The sequence below is a fragment of the Hemitrygon akajei genome, chromosome 2 (genome assembly GCF_048418815.1).
Source record: "Hemitrygon akajei chromosome 2, sHemAka1.3, whole genome shotgun sequence".
In the NCBI taxonomy this organism is placed as follows: Eukaryota; Metazoa; Chordata; class Chondrichthyes; order Myliobatiformes; family Dasyatidae; genus Hemitrygon; species Hemitrygon akajei.
In genome coordinates, this window is record NC_133125.1 from 78,845,130 (window position 1) to 78,864,724 (window position 19,595).

The 19,595-nt window shown below is 46.1% G+C and overlaps 1 protein-coding gene across 2 annotated transcripts in view; it reads left to right on the forward strand.

The window, feature by feature from the left end:
• LOC140714284 (contactin-associated protein-like 5) overlaps positions 1-19,595 on the forward strand; it is a 1,700,882-nt gene that overhangs the window by 618,629 nt on the left and 1,062,658 nt on the right. For both annotated transcript variants that reach the window (XM_073025370.1, XM_073025379.1), the window contains exons 5-6: positions 2,302-2,505; positions 6,827-7,011. In XM_073025370.1, coding sequence (XP_072881471.1) covers positions 2,302-2,505; positions 6,827-7,011 — 389 coding nt within the window. The remainder of the gene's footprint in view (positions 1-2,301; positions 2,506-6,826; positions 7,012-19,595) is intronic.

The window sequence follows — 19,595 nt, forward strand, 5'->3', positions numbered from 1 at the left end:
CTGTGGGAACGATGATGTTAAATGCTGAGCTACAGTCAATGAACAGCATCCTGACACAGGTGTTTGTATTGTCCTGGTGATCTAAGGCCATGTAAAAAGCCATTGAGATTGCGTATGCCATAGACCTGTTGTGATGATAGGCAAATTGCAGTGGGTCAATGTCCTTGCGGGGACTCAGTGGGGTTCGTCTATAAGTGCAAGGTGCTTGGACTCAGGGTACCGAAGCAGTTTTGAGGGCTTCATTGCCTCATTAAACAGCCTCCCGGCCCGAGCTCCAGCCTCTGCCCACCCGCTGCCAGATGCCCTGGGGAGGTGCGGCTGGTCATGGGTGGGATGAGAGGACAAGGTCAGGGCCAATGGTTCCCATACCGGGGCCGGGGCGGTTGCGGTCCGGAGAGACCGACTGACCAAGCGAGGAGAGCGACAGGCCTGTGCCCGCCCCCCCCCCCCCCCTTGCAGGATCTATTGGCTGACAAAAGTTTGTTTCAGTAGATCACAGTGAGGTAGCTGCTCTGCTACTTACAAAACCGTGAGCCCGAATTAGATTATCTGCGAATATTTTAGCACCGGGTTCCCCACGAACATTCGGTGTGCTAAACAGGTTTAGAGGCAGCGCCCATCTATCCGTGCTCCAGGCCGGTAGCAACAGCACTTCTCGCCGGCCGCGCATGGGTCTCATTGTGTTTAGGCGACTGATGACCTCGCATGCGTTCAAGTTCAACAGTGGCCGTGACAAGGAATGCGGAAAGGTGCAGCTGACTCATATCATTTCATCGCAGCTCGGTGATTGGGGACCACTGAAGTACACTGTGTAGTGCGGGAGAGCTACACGCATGCGCACTGGGCAGAAAGAACGGAACTAAAACCCCGCAACACAGAAACAATCTCTCAACAGTATTTGTGTATTGATTTTTCTTTTTTTTTCGGGATCTATTGGGAAAGTCTCAGAGATCGACCAGTCGATCGCGATCGACGGGTTGGTGACCACTATCTTACATCATGTGCCTCTTTTATTGGATATTCTACCCTAAGTTGAAGTGGTAAATCCCTGGATTCTATCATTAGAGTCGTTGAATTTTGAGGCAGTATGCAAATCACTTTGGTTAATATACTGTGTGCTCAGATGGACAGACCAGGGATATTTTCTAGAAATGTCTTCAGTTTGACATCAAAGCACCACATAGTAACTTCCTGAAATGAGAGGAGGGCAACTGTGGTGTTTCTTGTAATGACATTAATGCTTTCTTAGATTTGTAAACTGTTTTTATATTATAAGTAGAGTTAAGTTCACACTTATTTGTGAGTGAAACTAGCTCAAATGAGTATTTTTGAATCACTATATGCAAGACCTCATCAATCATTGCCATGGTAGCATAGCAGTAGCACAATGTAATTATACCTCAGGGCACCGGATTTTGAAGTTCAGTCCTGGCACCCTCTTTAAGGAGTTTGTACATCCTCTCCGTGGAGTGCATGAATTTTCTCTGGATCCTCTAGTTTCTTCCCATACTGGTTAGTAGGTAAATTGGTCATTGTAAGTTGTGTAGTAATTAGGCCGGGGTTCAATTGGAGGTTTCTGGCAGCACAACTCAGAGGGTCAGAAGGACCTATTACTCACTGTATCTCTTAGCTTAAAGGTTTTCATTTGGGTTTCTGCAGCACTTCTGAAGTCCACTGACACCACTTGTATTATAAATTTGACCCTTCTATTTCACCTTTATCATGAAGTATAGAGGAGGGAGAGTGAAAATCAGACTGAGTGGTGCCATAATTACAATCTCTCGCTCAACAGCAGCAGAACCAAAGAGCTGATCATTGACTACAGGCGAAAGCAGCCAAAGGCCTATGAGCCAGTCCTCATGATAGGAATGGAGGTGGAGAAGGTTGGTGGCTTTAAATTCCTTGATTTTAACTTATCTAGGGATCTGTCCTGGAACCAGCACATAAGTGTAATGACAAAGAAGGCACAACTTTGTTAGAAGTTTGCACAGATTTGGCATGCTATCAAAACCTTTGACAAATTTCTGTAGATGCACAGTGGAGCGTATCATAACTGGTTGCATAATGAGTTGGTATGGAAACACCAAGGCTCAGTAATGGGAAATACTATAGAAAGAGTTGGGTAGACCCAGTCCATCACAGGAAAAGCCCTCCACACCATTGATTAGGTTTACCTACCATCCAACATCAAAGACCCCCACCATCCAGACCATGCCTTCTTCCCACTGCCAGCACTGGGCAGGAGGGATCAACACAAAGGTGGAAATTTCACATTGATATTTTTTTCCCCTCTATCTATAGAATCTGATGTCGCCGACTTTGATGGAAGAAGCACACTGCTTTATAGGTTTAACCAGAAGAGCATGAGCACAATCAAAGACATTGTCTCTTTGACATTCAAAACAATGCAGAGTGATGGAGTAATGTTGCATGGAGAGGGGCAGCGGGGAGATTACATCACTCTGGAGCTGAAAAAAGGCAAACTCTTACTACACATCAATTTGGGTAAGTATTGAAACAGAAAAGTTAACCACTGTGCTGTTCCAGGTAATTCTGCCAGGCAACATAAGTTAGGCAATAGGAAAGGGTGAACATTGAAGAGAACCTTAATGAACACCATCTGAATGGGAAGGACAGCCTCTGTTGAATTGCTCCAAATTAGATGGAAAAAAGTGGAACCACTCAAAAGTCAGGGCAGTGAGATTGACATCAGGAGAAGAGAGCACAATGACAAGTGATATAAAGGAGGAAGGCACTGAGAATATACGTGATGAAGATTATTTTTTTAAATATCTTTGATAAATTTTAGTGCTTTTGTAAACCATAATCAGAGACAATAAATCTATTTTATTTGTTTATTTTTTTCTTCTTTTAAGAGATCGTCACTATCATGGTCATCATACCTTGACCCCTCTTACTTACCATTGCAGATCGTGCCCTGTTGAAGTATTTCAGGTGTTCTGTGGAAGTGAGTCCCACTGTGTTCTCGGGATGGGTTTTGGAGAATTATTTTTAAATACTAAGGGATATAGAGCAGAATAGACCCTTTGGGCCCTATGAGCTGCATCACACAGCAATCCCCAACAACCCTGATTTAACCCTAACCTAGTGTTTCCCAACCTTTTTCAGCCTAAAGCACCTTCATACTTGTCAATGCCCCTCTTAGCCACAATATACTTTCCAAAAACCTGTAGTGTAAAAATGTCTACCATATGTTAACATGAGAAAATTGATTCTGCTTTAAATTTTTATTTGTCTTTAAACCTAACTTACACAGTACCCATGCATTGTACAGCAGCTTCGATATCAATGTGTCCCGTCAGCTTGATGGTTTTTAGCAAGAGTTGAAATATCTGGTTCAAGTTGTGACAGTGAAAGCTTTAGGTCCCCACACATAACAATGTCCAAATGGTTTCTGTTTTTTTGTATGTATGTGGTTCACTGCACTGAAGTCTCTTTCAACAAGGTAGGAGGATGGAAATGCAATGAAGAGCAGTTTGGCTCTTCTCCAAAGACCAGGAAACTTTGTATGACACTGCAGCCACATACCACAAAAGCTGGTATTTTTGAAAAACATTTTTGCTGCTTTTTCATTCTGAATTTCAATAATTTCTTCTTGTAAGCTCTCTTCCTGTTCTTTCCCCTCGGAAAGAAATGAATTAATTACCCAGCCCGAAATTTCGAGATTGTTCAAGTACTTGAATCAATTCTGAAAAATCCTTCTTCAGTGACTGCAGGTAAAGCAGTGCTCTTGCAAGTCATTGTCTGTGAAAGAGAATGTCATGTAGGGAAACAGTGAAAACATTATTTTCCCAATGTCTTCACTCACCTCATCAATACGATGAGCTACAGAGTTATTGGTTAGAGGAATTGATTGTAAAATACTGGTATCCATTTTGAGAACAGTGGTGAGCACTTCTGATGTAGCAGGCATTATTAATCTTTCACAATTGTATAAAAATTTTCCCACTTTGCTATCAGCTTGTAAATGTTATAAGGAGCAATGAGACCACTAACAAGATCATTGTTAGCTTTTTTGGCAAATGACTTCAGTGTGCAATGCTTTTCAAAAGCTCGTTTCAACTTCTGGAACTAAGTAATACCATAAGTAACCTTTTCAGGGTGTCTGTTATTGCAATCTTGATTTCATGGCTTCATTAGACAGTACAGTATTAGAAATAAGACACATGGGGTGTTGCTGATCTGACGGAAACAGAATAAAACCATACTCCAGGTATGTAGCATTGTACTCACACATTTTTTGTAGTTTCTGTTTCTTAGCAGGATTAGAATTCAAGGCTTACCTTCAGCCTTGTAGAGATCACAACATAGGTATTTATCCACCATTAATGGGGCTAAATTAAAATAAAAACATTAACACAAACTGGGAAAACTTATCAAATGTTTGCGACGGCAGTGAGTTGACACAGATGAAATGATGTTAGTGCACGCAAAGGAATGGCAAGGCAAAGATAAGACGATCACAACAGCGAAAATTACTTTGACAAGGATTCAGTTTGGGATCTGAATCTTAGTTGTGATAGAGCTCGTGTTCAGCAAGATACCTTTAGAACGAGTTAGCAAGATTGACCAATCATGTAAGGGCTCAACCCCAAAGATGGTACTTAACCACATATATGAAGCCAAGATCACTTTGCACATCTCAAGAGGAATCTTTGGGGTCAGCAGGTTGGCTCAATTTCACCATTTGGTTCCAGGCAGTGCAATATCATTGCGCGACCTGTTTTCCATAGATCTGCAGAGAAAGTTACCAATTGTTATCTTGCATGAACTTGTTCCATGCTGCAAGTCAAGGGGAACTGTTGGGTACCCTGGTTGCTAATTTATGGATCACCAGTAATGTCCATTGGTTGGTAAGGATGGATGAGGTTGTCGAGTTTCAGATGAGTTGTGAAGATGAGTGCTCACCACCTGCAGAGCTATGGTTCTTCCCGTGTTCCAGTACCTCATCCTTTTTTTTGGACCTCATGCCTCAAGTTAGGGTGCCATTTACTGCCATGCCTAAGAATCTTCAATCCCTTCCCCCCCCAAGACTTTTTTTCCCCTAACACCCCCTGAAGACACATAACCACCCTCCTTGGGGGGGTTGGTGCTCCCCCCCATTAAGAATCATGTCCGAACAAATCACGGGACAATTTGCAAATGTCCAGAAACTCTACATGGTATGTCTTTGGACCATGGGAGGAAACCAGAGTACTTGGAGAAAACAGACGCATTCTAGTACAGAGACCCATCACAGAGACGCTAGGATTAAATTCCAAATACTGATGCTTCAGGCTGTAATTTGCTACTGCAGCACCTTGTTAAATGGGTAATGATGAGGGAACAGGGATTTATTTCAAAATCAGTATGGTGTGTGACTTGGAGAAGAACGTTGTAGATGATGGGGGACCAAGGATCCTTTCTGATGGTGGAGATTATGTTTAAGGGGGCTGCTGTCAGTATATCATAGATGAATAAATGCGTTATGTCATCTAGATAGTGATGAGCTCAGTTGTAGAATGTTTTTTGTGAAGTAAGTAACAACTTGGGAAAGTGGATTATGGGGAGAGTAGACATGATAAGTGAAAATATGTTTAACAATCTTAAGCGGGTGATGGGGAGGTTTTTACCAAACTCTGAAGGTGCAAGGGTGGAATTGTTTGGAGGAGGACATAATATCAAAGGCCAATGGAAGGCAAACATTTAGGATCATAGCACTGGAAGCTTGGCTGGATTTTTGGCATTTTGGTGGGAATGGATTGAATGCAGAAATAGTTAACAATCAACTATGTATTTAGAAAAATCTTGGAGAAAGTAGGTTCCGAATAAAATAAATGGAACTTTGTATGAATTATGAAGTGATTTATTTCAGAAGAAGGATGAGAAGAGACAATTTTGACTTAATGGTAAAATTGCAAAGTGGTTTTAGGACTCTAGAGACTTCCCTGTTCCAAGTTTTTCAATACATAGTATCGGTAGATAAAACTAACCTTTTTAAAAGACAACAAGATAGTTGACTATGATTATTGAAAATTCATACATATAAGCAAGGTTGATATATTAAAAAATGTGGATAGGCTTTAATGAATTGTGTTTCACCCTGTGCCAGGTAGCAAAGATTAGCGGAAGATACCAAGACATTTACTAGAACGGTAACAGTAATAAGAAACTTAAGAATTGAGGACTGAGCAGAGAAAGGGTTATTTTCAGGGCAGAAAAGATTCTTGAGGATTTGATGATTTGTGAAAGGTTTTGATGATGCAAATGAGGGGACTGTTTGCCCTGGGAATACTTTTTATAGCCAGAGGATAGAGTTAAGATAAACTGCAAAAAAGAAGCTGTCGAGAGATAAGCAGAGTTGTTTTTTCATGCATTAGTGATCATGATCAGGAATACTTTGCCTCTAAGAATGGAATAAGTATTATCAATAATAAATGCAAAAACGAATGGAATCCAACCATGGAAAGATATCAGAAGTAAGTCTTTGGGGAAAGAGTGGATCAATAGGACTAAATGAAATGCTCCTTCAAAGGTCTGTACAGTCAGAATGATCAGGTTGACATCTCATTGTTTTTCAACACCTGTTGATTTAATGAATAGATTCTGTTTTCTTTGTCAGATTCAATGTTTCAGGTGAATAGCCTATCATTTGATTTTTTTAAAAGACAGATGTTCGCTACTGATTTCACAGTTTCAGTTTACATTTTTATAGTTCGGCTGGATTTCAATTTCTGAGAGTCTGGCTTCAAAAATTCCTTTCAAAAGAATGCTTGGTTGTTTCATTAAGGCAGTATAACTGCAAAGTGAACTGTGTATATTTCAGGAGAGACAAAGTTACATTCCATCAGTGGTCACACCTCGGTCACACTGGGCAGCTTGTTGGACGACCAGCACTGGCACTCCATTACAATCGAACGGTACAACAAGCAGGTGAACTTCACTGTGGATAAACACACGCAGCACTTCCGAACCAAAGGAGAGTTTGATTACCTGGATATTGATTATGAGGTGAGACTTGTGAAGGATAAGACAAATCAACATTAAAAAGAAATCATTCAAGATCTATTCTGTATTGTAGACAAGACTAGAACTAGGGACAATCAAGGAACAACTTTATTCACCATACACATTTACATTATATACATAAATACTAGCAGGTATTTAAAATGTGTACAACAACTGGTTTAAGTGTTGGCAGTGCAGTGAAGTGGGTAGTAGATAGACAGAGGGTGGGGGATGTGGAACAAACTTTTAAGATGGTGTAGTTTTTGCTTTATTAGCCCTATAGTGGTTTCCAGGTGGGAGCTTTTAGTAAAAGCATTTTTGCAGGTTGGGTAGTGTCCGCTTCTTTGTCCTGGAAAAATGGTTATAAGATCATAACCCTAACCTCCCTCTGATGCTCCTCCCCCTTTTTATTTCTTCCATGGCCTCTGACCTCTCCTATCAGATTCCCCCTTCTGTAACCCAATATCTCTTTCACCAATCAACTTCCTAACTACACACTCGCACCCCCCCACCCCACCTCCCGGTTTCACCCATCACCTTGTGTTTCTTCCTCCCCTCCCCCACATCCTTACTCTGACTCCTCATTTTTTCCCAGTCCTGTTGAGGGTCTTGGTTCCGAAAAGCCGACCTTACTCTTTTCCATAGACGCTGCCCGACCTGCTGAGTTCATCCAGCATTTTGTGTGTGTTGCTTTGATTTCCAGCATCTGCAGATTTTCTCGTTTGTGGCAGAAGCACTCAATACATGCATGCTATGCAACCAATAAGATACTAGGTGATCCATCTCATTCATATTTATTACCTCCCTTTGTTCTCAGTCACAGACGCAGGAGTCTCTCCTTAGATACCCTAATGACTTTATCACTTTATCAAATAAGGTTATTGTAACTGGCTCTGATACATATGACATGCTTACACTTCCAGCAATCCAAACGTCAGTGAAGATTGTTGCATTTACAAAAGTTATGCGGAAAATGTAGGATTATTCCACACTATAGCCAATCAAAATTGTTACCATGGCACAAAGAATCCAAGAGCAGTTGAAACAGTGAGCAAATATGGTGAATTTATCAAAAGGCATTGTTCCTTCGAATTCTTAACGCATGCACAATACGTGTTTGTGAATTGAATGAAGAGCAGATTGAAATGAAATCCTGAAATTTGTTGACTTATTGTTGATTGAGCTTGTACAGTTAAAAATGCCAGTGAACTTCCTTTGGGACCAGGCAGAAGCATAATGAAAGTTTCTCGTTGGCATGCAATGAATGCTCAGATCATAAATAAGCTTCTCACCTGTGCGAGCAAACAGCACAAAACCTTACTGTCAGTACAGTTGTAGATATTCACCTCCAACACAGCAGAATGCTACTCATGTTTCAAGAAAGGACAGATAGTGCTGCCATGTCAATCCAAGTTCCCAACAGCTAACTTGGACGAAATGACCTTCAAAGAGAGGAAGTCTCACCACCAGGAAAATCTGAAGAGAAAATCTCTGTAAGCTTGAAATACAACCAGACAGAACAAAGCAGATCTTCATGCAGTAGGTGAAATTCATGAGAATCAAAGATGTTGAGGTCAACCACAAGCACATATATGCACAGTGATAAAGCTCAAAGTACATATAAGTACACATATGTCACCATATACATCCTTGAGATTCATTTACTTGTGGACATACTCGGTAATAACCATAATAGAAGCATTGAAAAACCACACCAACTTGTGCATTGCGAAAAACAACAAACTGTACAAATGCAGAAAGAAAGAAAGAAATAACTAACACAAGAAAATCTGCAGGTGCTGAAAATCCAAGGCAATGCACACAAAATGCTGGAGAAACTCAACAGGCCAAGCAGCATCTATGGAAGGGAATAAACTCGGTTTTGGGCCGAGACCCTTCATCAGAACTGGAAAGCAGATGGGAAGTCAGTATAAGATGGTGGGGGTGGGGGGGAAGCAGGTGAAATCTGGAGGAGTAAAGTAAAGAGCTGGGAAGTTGATTGGTGAAGAGATAAAGGGCTGGAGGAGGGGAGAATAGGAGAGGGTAAAAAAACTATGGAAAGAAAGGAAGGGGGTGGAGCACCAGAGGGGAGTGATAAGCAGCTAAGGGAAAAGGTGGGAGACAGAAATGGGGATGGGGAATGGTGAAGTGGGGGGAGGGGAGAAATGACGTGAAGTTCACAAAATCGATGTTCAATCCATCGTGTTGGAGGCTACCTTGATGGAATATAAGGTGTTGATCCTCCAGCCTGAGTGTGGCATCATTGCGGCGGAAGAGAAGACCATGGACTGACATGTTGGAATGGGAAGTGGAATTGAAATGGGCGGCTACTGGGAAATCCTGCTGTTTCTGGCAGATAGAACATAGGTCCTCAGAGAAGCCATCTCCCAATCTACATTGGGTATCACCGATGTACGGAGGCCACATCGGGAGCACTAAGTACAGTATATGACCCCAATGGACTCACAGGTGAAATGTTGGATGGACTGTTTGGGGCCCTGAATGGTAGTGAGGGAAGAAGTGTAGGGGCAGGTGTAGCACTTGTTTTGCTTGCAAGGATAAGTCAGGAGGGAGATCAGTGGGGAGGGACGAATGGATAAGGGAGTCGCAGAGGCAGCAATTCCAGTGGAATGTGGAAAGTGAAAGGGAGAGAAAGATGGGATCCCACTGGAGATGGCAGAATATATGGAGAATTATGTGGTGGTTGTGGAGGCTAATGGGGTAGTAGGTGAGTACAAGAGCAACCCTATCCTGGGTATTGTGGCAGAAGAATGGGTTGAGGGCAGATGTGCGTGAAATGGAAGAGATGTTAGTGAGAGCAGTATTGATGTGGAAGAAGTAAAGCCCCTTTGTTTGAAGAGGGACATCTCCTTTGCTCTGGAATGAAAGCCTCATCCTGAGAGCAGATGTGATGGAGATGGAGGAACCGAGAGAAGGGGGATGGGATTTTTACAAGTGATGGGGTGGGAAGAGGTATAGTCCAGATAACTGAGATTCAGTGGGTTTCTGAAAGATATTGGTGGATAGACTGTCTCCAGAGATAGAGACAGAGAGATCGAGAAAGGGGATGGAGGCGTGAGAGATGGACCAGTTAAATGTAAGGGCAGGGTGAAAGTGGAAGGCAAAGTGTAATGAAGTCGATAAGCTCAGCACGGGTTCAGGAAGCTGCACCAATGTAGAGTTGGAAAAGTTGGGGAGTGGTACCAGTGTAGGTTTGGAACATGGACTATTCCATGTAGCCGACAAAATGTCAGGCATAGCTGGAACCCATAGAAATGTCCAAGGCTACACCTTTCATTTGAAGAAAGTGGGAGGAGTTGAAGGAGAAATTATTGAGAATGAGGACCAGTTCCACCTGATGGAGGAGAGTGATGGTGGAGGGGAACTAGTTGGGGCTGTTGTCAAGAAAGAGGCAAAGATCTGTAAGGCCTTGCTGGTGGGCGATTGGAGGTGTACAGGGTCTGGTGCAGGTTGGTGGCAGTGGATGGAAGATTCCCAGGTCAGTGATGGTTCGGGTGACAATGGTCTGTTGCTCCTTAGCGGGGTCTTGTTTCAGGGGTAAGTAAAAGGAGGTGTCTAAGAGTTGTCACTGGGTCTCATCAAGTTAGAGGTCAGTACGTCAGACTACTCAGCACCCCCCTTATTTGTGGATTTAATGTGAGGTTAGGATCAGTGCAGAGGTACAGAAGGGGGTCATCTGGCCATCTGAGAATCCTTGCCAAATAAGCAGACACTGAGATGGATGTGGCAGAGCTGCTCGGGGTCATGGCAGGCACGAATCTCACTGAGGTGTGGGGGCTGGGGGACAAAGGTGAGCCTTTTACTGAGGACAGAGCATTCTGCCTCAGAGAAGGGAAGGTTGGAGGGAATTGTGAAAACCTGGCTCAGATGAGAGATGGGATGGGGGGGAAGGGGGCTGGTAGTGTCTGAGGAGATGGGAGGGTTGGGGTGTTGAGGGAAGGTGGATGGGAGGAAGATGGAGTGTCTGATGTGGGACCTGAGAGGCTCAGGATTGCAGAGTTGTGGTAGGGGAAGGGGAGACTGGGGTTCCAGCGGCAGTGCATAAAGTCTCAGCCTGGAGGTGCTGTCAGTCAAGGCCCAGGCTGGAGTCAGAGTTTGCAACTGTGCAGTAGACACCGTAAAGAAAGAAATAATGATGAGAAATAAGTAAGCAGTAGATATCAAGAATATGAGATGAGGAGATCTTGAAAGTAAATCAATAGCATCTGCAGATTTTCTCTTGTTTGCCATAGGTTCTGGGAACATTTCAATGATGGGGCAAGTGAAATTGAGCGAAGTTATCCCCTTTGGTTCAAGAGCCTGATGATTGAGGGGTAGTAACTGTTACTGAACCTGGTGGTGTGAGTCCTGAGGCTCCTGTACCACCTTCCTGATGGTAGCAGCGAGAAGAGAGCATGACCTGGGTGGTCCCTGATGATAGATACTGCTTTCCTATGACAATGCTCTGTAAAGATGTGTTCAATGTGGGAGGACTTTACCCATGATGGTCTGGACCCTGTCTACTACTTTTTGTAGGATTTTCTTTCAAGGGCATGTGTTTCCATTCCAGGCTGTGATGCAATGTACTCTACGCTACACATCAAAGTTTTAGATGTCATTTTGAATCTTTGTAAATGTCTAAGGAAGTAGAGGTGCTGCCGTGCATTCTTCATAATTGCACTTAAGTGCTGGGACCAGGACAGGGCCTACAAAATGACAACACCAAGGAATTTAGGTTGGGATACTTGTGAATGAGGTTAAGTTCAACCATGATTTCATCTTGAACATATTCTAGTAAGTACTAAATACTTGGTCAGAGTGAATGTGTACTATATAATAAAGACTAATAGCTACCACTGCCAGCTACCCAGAGTGACTAGTGCAATAATGAAAAGGAACTACTGATTATAAGATCATATTGAATCATTAAGCAGGCACAAGAGATTGAAGAGATTTTTTTTTCTCATTGTATTTCTTTTAAAGTTCAAGTTTAATTGTCATTCAACGAATACAGCCAAACAAAACAGCATTCCTTTGGGGCCAAGTTGCAGAACAGTCAGACACAGCATGTAACATATATAGCCACATATAGTTACAATATTAGGAAAACATACACTCACAAAAAGAATGTATAGCACAAGACCCCAAGAGGCATAGGATGTTGTCCGGGAGCCATATTTCTGCAAGAACAAGAACTCAGCAGTTTCTCATCTCACACTAGTGCAGCCGCAGAAAACGCAATTCAGCTTGTCATCCACCGAGCAAACACTGGAGGTCAGCTCTGATGAGAGGGACCAGTCCCCACCCAGCTCAGACTCACCGATCTCCCACACTGCTTCAAAACTCAAATCAATTGGAAAGACTCTGAATAACAATGCTTCTGATGTTTCTCAAATAGGTATTGAAAGCATAAATTTGGTCTTGCTGCTGGTCAGCTTCACAAATTCCCCAATGACCTCTGGGGAAATCCTACTCACTGCCACCTAACTTGCAGTTCCCTTACCGTGCACCTCCCATTTCTACCTCCTACTCCAGATGCATAAACCTGCCTGTCCAGCTAGACCTATTGTTTCTGCTTGTTCCTGCCCCACCAAACTTGTATCTGCATACTGCAACTGTGTTTTGTCCCCTCTGGTTCTGTCCCTTTGCACCTACATCCAGGACACTTCACATGCTCTTGGTCTTTTTAATGACTTGACGTTCCCTGGCTCTGATCACTTCATTTTCACTATGGATGTCCAGTCCCTATACACCTCCATCCCTCATAGAGACAATGAGTTTTCTAAAAAGCAAAAGAAACTGCAGATGCTGGAAATTGGAACAACAAATAAGACACTAGAGATCCCTCCTGCCATATATTCACTTCTAGTAGTGTAACGGTTAGCACAAAGCAAGTACAGGTCAAAGTTCCATCCCAGTGTCCTTGGTAAGGAGACTGTGCATAAACCTTGTGGATTGCGTGGTTTTTCTCCATGTGCTCCGTTTCCTCCCATGGTCCAAAGATGTACCGATTGGTAGGTTAATTGGTTATTGTAAATTGTCCTGTGATTAGGTTGGGGTTAAATCGGGGTAGCTGGGCAGCACGGCTCGAGGGGCCGGAAGGGCCCATTGCAAACTGTATCTCTAAATAAATGAAATAAATACTCTTGCAAGCAGGAACAAGTGCTCAACTTGCTTGTGTACCGTCTCCCGATACCTGCTTGTGGTCTCCCTCACCGTCTCCCTATACATGCTTGTGTACACTCTCCCTCACCGTCTCCCTATATCTGCTTGTGGTCTCCCTCACCGTCTCCTTATATCTGCTTGTGTACCCTCTCCCTCACCGTCTCCCTATACCTGCTTGTGGTCTCCCTCACCGTCTCCCTATATCTGGTTGTGTACACACTCACTCACCGTCTCCCTATACCTGCTTGTGTACCCTCTCCCTCACTGTCTCCCTATACCTGCTTGTGGTCTCCCTCACCGTCTCCCTATATCTGGTTGTGTACACTCTCCCTCACAGTCTCCCTATGCCTGCTTGTGTACCCTCTCCCTCACCGTCTCCCTATACCTGCTTGTGTACCCTATCCCGCACCATCTCCCTATACCTGTTTGAGTACACTCTCCCTCACCTTCTCGCTATACCTGCTTGAGTACACTCTCCCTCACCGTCTCCCTATACCTGCTTGTGTACCCTATTCCTCACCATCTCCCTGTACCTGCGAGTGGTCTCCATCACCATCTCCCTATATCTGCTTGTGTACCCTATCCCTCACCATCTCCCTATATCTGCTTGTGTACCCTATCCCTCACCATCTCCCTATACCTGCTTGTGTACCCTATCCCTCACCGTCTCCCTATACCTGCTTGTAGTCTCCCTCACCGTCTCCCTATACCTGTTTGTGGTCTCCCTCACCGTCTCCCTGTACCTGCTTGTGTACCCTATCCCTCACCGACTCCCTATACCTGCTTGTGTACCATCTCCCTCACCTTCTCCCTATACTTGCTGGTGTACCCTATCCCTCACCGACTCCCTATACCTGATTGTGTACCCTCTCACTCACCTTCTCCCTATACCTGCTTGAGTACCATCTAGCTCACCGACTCCCTATACCTGCTTGTGTACCCTCTCCCTCACCTTCTCCCTATACTTGCTTGTGTACCCTCTCCCTCACCTTCTCCCTATACCTGCTTGTGTACCCTCTCCCTCCCCGTCTCCCTGTACCTGCTTGTGTACACTCTCCCTCACCGTCTCCCTATACCTGCTTGTGTACCCTCTCCCTCACCTTATCCCTGTACCTGCTTGTGTACCCTATCCCTCACCTTCTCCCTATACGTGCTTGTGTACCCTATCCCTCACCTTCTCCCTATACCTGCTTGTGTACCCTCTCCCTCACATTCACCCTATACCTGCTTGTGTACCCTCTCCCTCACCGTCTCCCTATATCTGCTTGCGTACCCTCTGCCTCACCGTCTCCCTATACCTGCTTGTGTACCCTCTCCCTCACCGTCTCCCTATACCTGCTTGTGGTCTCCCTATACCTGCTTGTGTACCCTCTCCCTCACCGTCTCCCTATACCTGCTTGTGGTCTCCCTCACTGTCTCCCTATACCTGCTTGTTGCCTCCCTCACCATCTCCCTATATCTGATTGTGTACCCTATCCCTCACCGTCTCCCTATACCTGCTTGTGTACCCTATCCCTGACCGTCTCCCTATACCTGCTTGTGGTCTCCCTCACCGTCTCCCTATACCTGCTTGTTGCCTCCCTCACCATCTCCCTATATCTGATTGTGTACCCTATCCCTCACCGTCTCCCTATACCTGCTTGTGTACCCTATCCCTGACCGTCTCCCTATACCTGCTTGTGGTCTCCCTCACCATCTCCCTATACCTGCTTGTTGCCTCCCTCACCATCTCCCTATATCTGCTTGTGTACCCTATCCTTCACCATCTAACTATACCTGCTTGTGGACTCCCTATACCTGCTTGTTGTCTCCCTCACCGTCTCCCTATATCTGCTTGTGTACCCTCTGCCTCTCCGTCTCCCTATATCTGCTTGTGTACCCTCTCACTCACCGTCTCCCTGTACCTGCTTGTGTACACTCTCCCTCACTGTCTCCCTTTACCTGCTTGTGTACCCTCTCCCTCACCTTCTCCCTGTACCTGCTTGTGTACCCTATCCCTCACCTTCTCCCTATACGTGCTTGTGTACCCTATCCCTCACCTTCTCCCTATACCTGCTTGTGTACCCTCTCCCTCACCATCTCCCTATACCTGCTTGTGTACCCTATCCCTTACCATCTCCCTATACCTGCTTGTGTACCCTCTCCCTCACCTTCTCCCTATACCTGCTTGTGTACCCTCTCCCTCACCGTCTCCCTATACCTGCTTGTGTACCCTCTCCCTCACCGTCTCCCTATACCTGCTTGTGTACCTTATCCCTCACCGTTTCCCTATACCTGCTTGTGGTCTCCCTATATCTGCTTGTGTACCCTCTGCCTCACTGTCTCCCTATATCTGCTTGTGTTCCTCTCCCTCACCTTCTCCCTATACCTGCTTGTGTACCCTCTCCCTCACCGTCTCCCTATACCTGCTTGTGTACCCTCTCCCTCACCGTCTCCCTATACCTGCTTGTGTACCCTATCCCTCACCGTCTCCCTATACCTGCTTGTGGTCTCCCTATATCTGCTTGTGTTCCCTCTCCCTCACCTTCTCCCTATACCTGCTTGTGGTCTCCCTCACTGTCTCCCTATTCGTGCTTGTGTACTGTCTCCCTATACCTGCTTGTGGTCTCCCTCACCATCTCCCTATACCTGCTTGTGTACTGTCTCCCTATATCTGCTTGTGTACCCTATCCTTCACCATCTCCCTATACCTGCTTGTGGTCTCCCTCACCATCTCCCTATACCTGCTTGTGGTCTGCCTATACCTGCTTGTGGTCTCCATCACCGTCTCCCTATACCTGCTTGTGGTCTTCCTATACCTGCTTGTGGTCTCCCTATACCTGCTTGTGGTCTCCATCACCGTCTCCCTATACCTGCTTGTGGTCTTCCTATACCTGATTGTGGTCTCCCTATACCTGCTTGTGGTCTCCATCACCGTCTCCTTATACCTGCTTGTGGTCTCCCTATACCTGCTTGTGGTCTCCCTCACTGTCTCCCTATACCTGCTTGTGGTCTCTCTATACCTGCTTGTGGTCTCCGTATACCTGCTTGTGGTCTCCCTCACCGTCTCCCTATACCTGCTTGTGGTCTCCCTCACTGTCTCCCTGTACCTGATTGTGTACCCTCTGCCCCACCGTCTTCCTATATCTGCTTGTGTACCCTATCCCTCACCGTCTCCCTATACCTGCTTGTGGTCTCCCTCACCATCTCCCTATATCTGCTTGTGTACCCTATCCCTCACCATATCCCAATACCTGCTTGTGGTCTCCCTATACCTGCTTGTGGTCTCCCTATATCTGTTTGTGTACCCTCTGCCTCACCGTCTCCCTACATCTGCTTGTGTACCCTCTCCCTCACCTTCTCCCTATATCTGCTTGTGTACCCTCTGCCTCACCGTCTCCCTATACCTGCCTGTGTACCCTATCCCTTACCATCTACCTATACCTGCTTGTGGTCTCTCCCAACATCTCCCTATACCTGCTTGTGTACCCTATCCCTCACCATCTCCCTATACCTGCTTGTATACCCTATCCCTCACCATCTCCCTATACGTGCTTGCGGTCTCCCTCACCATCTCCCTATACGTGCTTGCGGTCTCCCTCACCATCTCCCTATACGTGCTTGCGGTCTCCCTCACCATCTCCCTATACCTGCCTGTGTACCCTATCCCTCACCATCTCCCTATGCGTGCTTGCAGTCTCCCTCACCGTCTCCCTATACGTGCTTGTGTACCCTATCCCTTACCATCTCCCTATACCTGCTTGTGTAACCTATCCCTCACCATTTCCCTATACGTGCTTGTGTACCCTATCCCTCACCATCTCCCAATACGTGCTTGTGTACCCTATCCCTTACCATCTCCCTATACATGCTTGTTTACCCAATCCCTTACCATCTCCCTATACGTGCTTGTGTACCCTATCCCTCACCATCTCCCAATACGTGCTTGTGTACCCTATCCCTTACCATCTCCCTATACGTGCTTGTGTACCCTATCCCTTACCATCTCCCTATACGTGCTTGTTTACCCAATCCCTTACCATCTCCCTATACCTGCTTGTGTACCCTATCCCTCACCATCTCCCTATACGTGCTTGTGTACCCTATCCCTCACCATCTCCCTATACGTGCTTGTGGTCTCCCTCACCATCTCCCTATTCCTGCTTGTGTACCCTATCCCTTACCATCTCCCTATACCTGCTTGTGTACCCTGTCCCTCACCATCTCCCTATACCTGCTTGTGTACCCTCTCCCTCACCGTCTCCCTATACCTGCTTGTGTACCCTATCCTCACCATCTAACTAAACGTGCTTGCGGTCTCCCTCATCATCTCCCTATACGTGCTTGCGGTCTCCCTCACCGTCTCCCTATACCTGCTTGTGTACCCTATCCTCACCATCTCCCTATACGTGCTTGCGGTCTCCCTCACCGTCTCCCTATACCTGCTTGTGTACCCTATCCCTCACCGTCACCCTATACCTGCTTGTGTACCCTATCCCTCACCTTCTCCCTATACCTGCTTGTGCTCTCCCTCACCATCTCCCTATACCTGCTTGTTGCCTCCCTCACCATCTCCCTATATCTGCTTGTGTACCCTATCCCTCACCGTCTCCCTATACCTGCTTGTGGTCTCCCTCACCATCTCCCTATACCTGCTTGTGTACCCTATCCTTCACCATCTAACTATACATGTTTGTGGTCTCCCTCACCGTCTCCCTATATCTGCTTGTGTCCCCTCTCCCTCACCATCTCCCTATACCTGCTTGTGTACACTCTCCCTCACCGTCTCCCTTTACCTGCATGTGTACCCGCTCCCTCACCTTCTCCCTGTACCTGCTTGTGTACCCTATCCCTCACCATCTAACTAAACGTGCTTGCGGTCTCCCTCATCATCTCCCTATACGTGCTTGCGGTCTCCCTCACCGTCTCCCTATACCTGCTTGTGTACCCTATCCTCACCATCTCCCTATACGTGCTTGCAGTCTCCCTCACCGTCTCCCTATACCTGCTTGTGTACCCTATCCCTCACCGTCTCCCTATACCTGCTTGTGTACCCTATCCCTCACCTTCTCCCTATACCTGCTTGTGCTCTCCCTCACCATCTCCCTATACCTGCTTGTTGCCTCCCTCACCATCTCCCTATATCTGCTTGTGTACCCTATCCCTCACCGTCTCCCTATACCTGCTTGTGGTCTCCCTCACCATCTCCCTATACCTGCTTGTGTACCCTATCCTTCACCATCTAACTATACATGTTTGTGGTCTCCCTCACCGTCTCCCTATATCTGCTTGTGTCCCCTCTCCCTCACCATCTCCCTATACCTGCTTGTGTACACTCTCCCTCACCGTCTCCCTTTACCTGCATGTGTACCCGCTCCCTCACCTTCTCCCTATACCTGCTTGTGTACCCTATCCTCACCATCTCCCTATACGTGCTTGCGGTCTCCCTCACCGTCTCCCTATACCTGCTTGTGTACCCTATCCCTCACCGTCTCCCTATACCTGCTTGTGTACCCTATCCCTCACCTTCTCCCTATACCTGCTTGTGCTGTCCCTCACCATCTCCCTATACCTGCTTGTTGCCTCCCTCACCATCTCCCTATATCTGCTTGTGTACCCTATCCCTCACCGTCTCCCTATACCTGCTTGTGGTCTCCCTCACCGTCTCCCTATATCTGCTTGTGTCCCCTCTCCCTCACCATCTCCCTATACCTGCTTGTGTACACTCTCCCTCACCGTCTCCCTTTACCTGCATGTGTACCCGCTCCCTCACCTTCTCCCTGTACCTGCTTGTGTACCCTATCCCTCACCTTCTCCCTATACGTGCTTGTGTACCCTATCCCTCACCTTCTCCCTATACCTGCTTGTGTACCCTCTCCCTCACCGTCTCCCTATACCTGCTTGTGTACCCTCTCCCTCACCGTCTCCCTATACCTGCTTGTGGTCTCCCTCACCATCTCCCTATACCTGCTTGTGTACTGTCTCCCTATATCTGCTTGTGTACCCTATCCTTCACCATCTCCCTATACCTGCTTGTGGTCTCCCTATACCTGCTTGTGGTCTCCCTATATCTGCTTGTGTACCCTCTGCCTCACCGTCTCCCTATACCTGCTTGTGTACCCTCTCCCTCACCGTCTCCCTGTACCTGCTTGTGTACACTCTCCCTCACCGTCTCCCTATACCTGCATGTGTGCACTATCCCTCACCGTCTCCCTATACCTGCTTGTGTACCCTATCGCTCACCAACTCCCTATACCTGCTTGTGTACCCTCTTCCTCACCTTCTCCCTATACCTGCTTGTGTACCCTCTCCATTACCATCTCCCTATACCTGCTTGTGTACCCTCTCCCTCACCTTCTCCCTATAGCTGCTTGTGTACCCTATCCCTTACCATCTCCCTATACCTGCTTGTGTACCCTATCCCTTACCATCTCCCTATACCT